This window comes from Lolium perenne, chromosome 2, assembly GCF_019359855.2.
Source record: "Lolium perenne isolate Kyuss_39 chromosome 2, Kyuss_2.0, whole genome shotgun sequence".
NCBI lineage: Eukaryota > Viridiplantae > Streptophyta > Magnoliopsida > Poales > Poaceae > Lolium > Lolium perenne.
In genome coordinates, this window is record NC_067245.2 from 225,607,975 (window position 1) to 225,616,173 (window position 8,199).

Here is an 8,199-nt window from a genome sequence, read left to right on the forward strand (position 1 = left end):
GGGTATTGTCTGGAGTAGGATTTCATGTTACCTTGTCTGGTTGTAGTTTGCAACCTTATGGAAGTAAATAACTGCAAAGGAAAATTAAAGTTTGCACTGCATATAAATTTAGACAGTGTTAACTGTCACTTGCATATAAATTCAAGTTTCAGAACTTTGAATGATTTGGAGTACTGCAATGGAGTACTGCTTGAAAGCACATTTTCTCATTCATATTATCACAGCAATATGCAGTAAGGACAAGGTTTGAGTACCTTTTCACAAAAAATCATGATCATTCCAGTTTTAGAAATACTCCAGTAAGAAAAGTGTAAAGTAGGTTGCTCCAGTAAACTATATATCATCATCCTACTCTACAAATACAATCCGAACCAAGCACACTCCAAGTTTCTTCTGTCAATGTAAACTATCTACAAATACAATCTGAACCATCTTCTGTCAATTATACCAAAACAATCAAAATCAAGCACCCCTAACAACAGAGACACCAGCTCTTCAAGAAATTCCCATCTCTCCGGAGTATCTATCGATCCACTGCATCTCCTAGGTCAATGGGGTACATGATAATAAAAAGGGGAGCAAGAGAAGCAGCGATCTCGCTCACCAGTTGCGCTGGCCGCCCTCCTTGAACTCGGGATCAAGCGCGCGCTTCCTTGCCTCGCCGACCCTCGTCACCCGCGACGCCGTGAAGAAGAACACCAGCAGAAGCCCCGCGAACCTGCAAACAGATAACTGAAGGAGTAAACAGAGAAAGGTTGAAAACAAGGAATTTGCTTAATTTCATCCAGATTATCATTTGTTCTTCCAAATTTTAATTTAAGACTTATGCCTTCCTTTTAGTACCATGACTGAATATATCAACATAAACACTACCATGTAATCATGGTCTGCAATGGACAGTAAGGTAACAATCAGATTAGTTGTCGTACCAGTTGCGGTGATGTTGGTGTGCTTCTCCACTAACTGCTCCTCCTCAGACCTGAAGTGGAACAAGAAGATTATATGAGCTTACACAATAATAACCATCAGTAGTATGCTACATTCATGCTTATAATATGGAACATTGTACAGTACTGACATGGATTTCTTTTCTGCAGAAAATGGTCCTGCTCATTGATATCAACTCAACTCCTCCAGAAGAGGAGGATGATGTAGGGAGGGTTCTGGATCTGAACTTCAGTCCACATACTCCACAAGAACAAGAACAAGCTGCTCAGCCAGGTCACATTCCAGACCAACAAGAACAAGAACAAACCGCGGAGCTAGAACAGAATCCAGAACAAGAACAAGAACAAGAACAAGAGCAAGAAGAACGTAATTTGCAGCGGAGCCGTAAGGATGTGCCAGAGAGAAGCAAATTTGCCTCATATATTGCATTGAAAGCTTTAGGCAAAGATAGACCTGTTGTGAAGGCAGATAAAGAAAATGTGGCTCAACTCTTGGGAATAAGTCTTCGGTCAGTCGAGAAGACATGGAAGAAGGCAATGGATCAAGAGGCCAGGAATGAAGTGGTTGATTTCTCCAATAATCGGAAGATGTGTGGAAGAAAGAGGAGAGAGCTTAATCTGGATGAAAGGGTTCCTCAAGTTCCACTGAACCAAAGGGGTACACTAAGGGCGCTGGCAAGGTCCCTTGGTGTCCCTTTCTCAACACTACAAAGACGGTTGGCATGGGGCGATTTAAGGCGCCATACTAATAGTCTCAAGCCATATCTATCTTTGGAAAACAGACTCAAAAGACTTCTATATTGCATCTCAATGATAGATGAACCATCAATAACAGATGCAAAGCTTATCTTCAAAATGATGGGGAACATAATGCACATGGATGAAAAATGGTTTGATATGACAAAGCGTAATCGAACATATTACCTAACTCCAGAAGAACCGGATCCAGTTCGCACTATCCGTAACCATAACAACATCGGTAAGGTGATGTTCCTAACTCTGGTTGCAAGACCAAGATTTGATGCACAAGGTAACATGACATTTGACGGAAAGGTCGGAATTTGGGCGTTCGTCATAGAGGATGTGGCCAAGTACAACTCAAAGTATCAGACAAAAGGCGATTTGATGCTAAAGAATCTCAATGTTACTAGAGACGTGATGCGGGAATACCTCTGTGAGAAGGTAATTCCAGCAATTGTTGAAGTATGGCCCGACGATGGAGACGTGGGAACCATATGGATACAACAGGACAATGCAAGAACACATGTTCCGCCTGATGATCCTATTTTTCAAGCCGCCGTAAAAGCTTCAGGATTGGATATTAGGTTGACTTTTCAACCTCCTAACTCCCCGGATGTGAATGTTCTAGATCTCTGCTTCTTCAGTTCAATCCAATCCTTGGCATTTGAGAGTGCACCTAATACTCTCAAAGAACTGATAGAATCAGTAGAACAAGCTTACGATGCATATGACGTGAATACACTTGCCAAAGTGTATGTCACCTTGCAGTCTGTTCTTGTGCAGATTATGAAAAACCAGGGTGGAAATACATACAAGCTAATTCACATGGGCAAGGACAGACTGATAAAGGAGGGAAACTTGCCTGACACACTAGAGGTTGATAGCGAACTATATGAAGAAACCTTAAAGTTGATAGAGGAATATGAGATGCAACTAAAGGAGGAAGAGATCAAGGCTACACAAGCAAAGAAAGCATCAAAGATAAAAGGAAGATCCCAATTAATTGTGGATAATGACCTAGTTATCACAGGAAAAGAATATGCCACATGGTTGGAGGACTCATCAAGCATTGTCCGTCCAAAGCGACGAGTCAAGATTGTATGTCCATGTCTTATTGCTTGTAATTTCTGTTTTAAGATAGTATGGACAATATGAGTAACTCTACCTGTTACTATTTACAGAAAAAACTTGATCTCATCCGGGAAAGACAAGTAAGCGAATTTGAAGTTGCAATACAAGAAGAGAAGCCTGAGGAGGAGAAGCGGAAGGGAAAACAACCAATAATACAAGAGAAGCCTGAGGAGAAGAAGGTGAGCAAAACAAGAAAACAACCGATAATAGAAGATACTAGAGCAAACAAGAGGCCAAGGAAGGCATAAAACAAACACCATGGCATCCTAAACAGCAATTCACATGGGCAAGCAAGCAATAGAAAATAGGTATCCATAGTTTATCATGTATCCATAGTTTATCAGAGTTATCATGCATACAGAGTTTATCAAGCAAACAAGCAATACAAGGAGAATCGATAAGAGTTATCATGTATCCATAGTTTATCTGAATATGTACTGACTCATATTGTCCATATATCTGAATGTAAAAATAAATCGGCAGTGACATCAGCTTATTAGAAAAGGTTGGAAGCAATTGAGTACTGTACCTAGTTTTCAGGCTTGCTCAGTTTTGGATATTTGACGATCAGGATTCTTATTCACTTACCCTGATGTGTGCATTGGATACAAGTCCTTACAAGAGCAATTGTTCACTAAGACACTGACTTTGCCTAACATATTACTCCAGCCATAAGTGCCTCAAGCCATCCACATAAATGAAGTGCATTTTTGCATTAAGAAGGAGCATTACATATGGACATTTCATAGAGAACATGGATTTGTGTCAGGTTAAGACCTGGCATCCAATGCAGGTAATTACTACACTTTGTGGTACTGTCAGACATTTGCATCTCTAACCAAGTCAGCATGCAACACTTGGGTAATTTGCACTTCAACATAAAATTAAATCTTACTTGGCAGCATATTCTACTTGGGAGTCTGGTCATTACAACCGAGCAAAATCAGAGACCACAAGCAACTCTAACTAACCATACAAGAGTTGACTGCACATCTTCAGGCTAAAAAAAGTGGGTAGAGAAGTAATTCACCTGAAGCCTGGTTTTTATGGTGTCGATGGGGTACAGAGCCGTCTCCACCACGACGCCGGCGGTCCCTCCGGCTATGACGCCCTCTGCGAGCAGATTAAGCAGTGCACGGAATCAGTCCCCTTCATCGGGTAAGAGGGGAGGAGGATTGGGGGGAGTTGGACGCACCTCCATTGTCATCCTCTTGAGGATTTTGAGCGGCAACAGCAACTGTCTGGTTCAATAGCATGCCCTCCATGGCTCTCCCATGCCAAGCAAACTTTGGACGCACTTGGAGGAAATTGAACGGCTTCTCTTCTCCGCCGCCGCCCATGGCTTGGGTGGTGTCTCTCCCCGCCGCCAAGAACGCACCACTATGCAGGGAACAGAAGCTGGAGTCAGGTGAAATCTTTGCGGGCACAGGGGAGGCCCGCTGAGCTGTAGCTAGAAACAAAAATCTGCCGGAGGGAGAGAGGATTCGTACCTGAGGATTGGACAGGGAGCAGCAGCTCCCAGGCTGTTGTGGAGGAGGCGCACTCGCGCGCGATGTAGACGTCCAGGAGGAGGCCGAGGACGAGCCTGGGGAGCGGGCCTGGGGACTATCGTGAGGAGCGGTCCTGGGGACGAGGCGGCGACCTCGAGCAGAGGAAGGAGCGGACGCTCACGCGGGCTCCTGCAGGCGCGAGAATGGAGAACCAGCATCGGGGAGGGGCCGCAGCGACCGGGAGCACGCAGGAAGCCTGAGGCGGACGCGGGCGGCTATGGCCCAGGCTCGGAGTCTTTGTGCGCTGGGCAGCTGTCGGCCACGCGCGCGGCGACCGGCAGACCCTCCTCCTCCGGTGAGCTGGACGACGGCGCCGGCGAGGATTTGTGCAGCCGTCGTCGAAAAGAATCGAAATTGGATTGAAAAACATAGCCTTGATGAGCCTCGGCTAGGGTTTGTGGAGGGGCTGCGTAGCCAAGCTTCCAGGCCATGGGATCTACAGGGATCGACCGGAGATGGCCTGGGCGATGGTCGCGCGGCGAAGTGGTGGGCGGAATCGACCGGAGTTGGCCTGGCGCCGGCGGCGGGTGAAATGGGGAATGGGAGGCGAAGCTGGCTCACGAGGGACGAACTGATTTCTTCAGGTGAAAAAGTGCGGGGGCATTTTCGTAAAATTACCCGCCCGCCCAGTTTTTCGGGTCGGAGGGAGTACAATACTTGTTCTACTGTTTTCTGCAAACATCATCTTCCACACTATACATCTAATCCTTTGTTACAGCAAGCCGGTGAGATTGACAACCTCACTGTCACGTTGGGGCAAAGTAATTTGGTTGTGTTGTGCAGGTTCCACGTTGGCGCCGGAATCCCTGGTGTTGCGCCGCACTACACTCCGCCGCCATCAACCTTCAACGTGCTTCTTGGCTCCTACTGGTTCGATAACCTTGGTTTCTTACTGAGGGAAAACTTGCTTCTATACGCATCACACCTTCCTCTTGGGGTTCCCAACGGACGTGTGCATACACGCTATCAGTACCCTGCCGGAGAGGGAGATTGGTGGTGCTCCGGTGATGATGTCAGACAATCTTGTTGAGCGTTGTTGTGGAAGCGGTTGGGAAACCCCAAGAGGAAGGTATGATGAGCACATCAACAAGTTTTCCCTCAGTACGAAACCAAGGTTTAATCGACCAGTAGGAGAAAAACGTGACTTCTGAAGGTGTTGTTGGCTGACTAGTGGCAGGGCGCACTACCGGCGTCAGCAACAACGTGGAACCTGCACAAAACACAACCAAAGTACTTTTCCCCAACTTACAATGAGGTTGTCAATCTCACCGGTTTGCTGAACATAAAGGATTAGACGTATCGAATAAAAAGAGATATTTGTAGAAAGTAAATAGAACATGATTACAGTTGAATTTATCAGTAAAGGAAATAGGATCGAGGTCCACAATTCACTAGAGGTGTCGCTCCATAAAGAAATAGCATGTTGGGTGAACAAATTATAGTTAGGAAATTAATGGAATATCGACCATACATGACAAGATGATTATTATGAGATTTGATATGGGCATTACAACATAATACATAGACCGTAATCCAACTGCGTCTATGACTAATAATCCACCTTGAGGTTAGTGTCCGCACCCCTTTCAATATAAAGTTGCAAGCAACATACTATCGCATTAAGCAATGTGTGTAAAGTAAACAATATAATTATTCTCAGATAAAACATTATTGTTTTCTCCCTGGTAGCAACAACACATCTACAATCTTAGAAGTTATAAAGTCACTCTCCCAGAAAACTGGAGGCATGAACTCCAGTCCTAAAGCGGCAGGAATGAAATAACTCACCACATACCAATGTGAACTTTTGTTTATGCCTTTAAAAATGTTTTACCAGCAAATCCATACTTACCACGTCAACTTGTCATTCTAGATTCATGTAAAGCTTTAGTTCAAAGACCGGAGTAACAACGCAAAGAACTGAGAATGGCTAAGCATAACAACATAACGACTTTAGTGATGCACACTAGCCAAACCTAGTTATCATAGGAACAGTGGATCAGGGAAAATTAGGCTACAAGATGAAACATGCAATAGATAGGATAATTCTACCCACCAATAAAGACATTTAAATCGTATGCAATATGTAACCAAAAGAGTTGAAGGGCTTCAAAATCATATGAACAAGGTTGTGATTTCCTTGACTGTCGATGGAGTTGTACTAGTTGTTGGTGTTATCGACCTAGGTCTTGGACTCATGCTCTACCGAGAAGAAGCGACCACCAGAAAAGTAGAAGTAACATTCAGGCATGGCATCGATGCAAGGCAATAAAAATGAATTACATATTTAAGTTGATGAAACTAAACCTACGAAGTATGGCGAGTTAAATGAAGTTCGAATGCACTAAGCATGTCATTCTGATAAACCCCATATGTTACATAGGGTGTCACTTTGTTGATCGAGAAAAGCTATGGATTAAAGTTGTTCAATTAGACATGATGTAGACACCATGATGTCTGTCTCAGTTTTCTTAACATTTTAATATATTATACATATTTTTGTGATTTAAAATAAATTAGTCATGAATTTTACCATTTTTATTCATTTTCTGAAATTTTTGGAAAATATTAAAAATCCGACAACCCCGGCCCACTGTCAAGGGTTTATTATTTATTATCTATTTATGAAAATATTAAAATCCTAACATTGGGGACTCACCTACGAGGGATTTATTAATTACAGTAAACAAAAAAAGATAAGATAAAATGAGTTACTACGCCATGCTGATGTCAGCATTACATCGTCAGGGCCATGTTGACCACAACCTCATCGATAGGGCATGGAGCAAGGAGACATTATGGGAGGTCATGATTGCTTGTGTGGTCATGCACAACATGATTGTTGAGGAGGTGCGCGATGACAATGTGTATGGCCATGGCTGGGAATTTCCTTCATGTGCATCATACAATGCGAGATAACCAACTCACACCCGACTCCAGAATGATTTGGCTCATCATATATGTGGAATCATGTTGGAAATAATTATCCCTTCATTTGAATTTCAATGACTATGACTTTGTGTTTATTGTATGAACTAGATACAACTATTTGTGTTATTCAAAATGTTAGTACTATTTGTGCTAATATTTTTTTTATTGACAACATCCGTGGCTTCCAAATTGGCAAGAGCCACTGACATAAATTGGTAGTGCAAATCAGTTTGTAAAATGGCCCCAAAATTGCAAAGCCGCGGATCAAATGCGGACGGCCGTGGGGCAGCTGCAAGGCACAAACGAATCTGGGTCTCTTCCCTATCCGTCGACCATTGCATATGGATCGAAACTAATAGATTAGCGGCGCCAAATGCGGTCAACCGTTGGAGATGAACCTAACTCTTTTTTTTTGAAAGAGGTGCAAAAGACTGTCCATTCCATTAATTAAGTAGCAAGCTCCAGGATGAGAAGGACGAGGTGACCTGGCTGAAGGAAGAGATGGCGAAACTGAAATGCCGGCACGAGACTGAACTTGGCAAAGCCAAAGAGGATTATGAAAGCCAGAAGATTCAAGCAGTCAACGAGACCATCAAGAACTTTGAAACCAAAATCCAAAGGCTGAAGGACCTGTCCGACATAGAAAGAAAGCTCAATGATCTTCAGAAACAACAGGTTGAGGCCCTAACAATAGGAGGATACAAGGGAACTGCTCTCCCGATATTACAAAGCTCAAACAATTAGCCTCGGTGGACACCCAGAGCTTCACCTCGGCCTTGATGTTATTGAGAAGGACCATAGGGTGAGCGGACTTGTTGTGGAAAAACTCTTGCATTTCGCTCGTTTTAAATTGCCCAACTCACAAGCATAGTTAGAGATACCAAGGCCTTTCGGTTCAG

General features: G+C 43.6%; 1 protein-coding gene across 1 annotated transcript; it reads left to right on the top strand.

Moving 5' to 3' along the window:
• Positions 1-892: 892 nt before the first annotated feature.
• LOC127329192 (uncharacterized) lies at positions 893-3,188 on the top strand. Its single transcript, XM_051355728.2, has 3 exons — positions 893-904; positions 1,098-2,786; positions 2,870-3,188. The coding sequence occupies exons 1-3, from the start codon at positions 893-895 to the stop codon at positions 3,065-3,067; spliced, it is 1,899 nt and encodes a 632-aa protein (XP_051211688.2). The 3' UTR covers positions 3,068-3,188.
• The last annotated feature ends 5,011 nt before the right edge of the window (positions 3,189-8,199 follow it).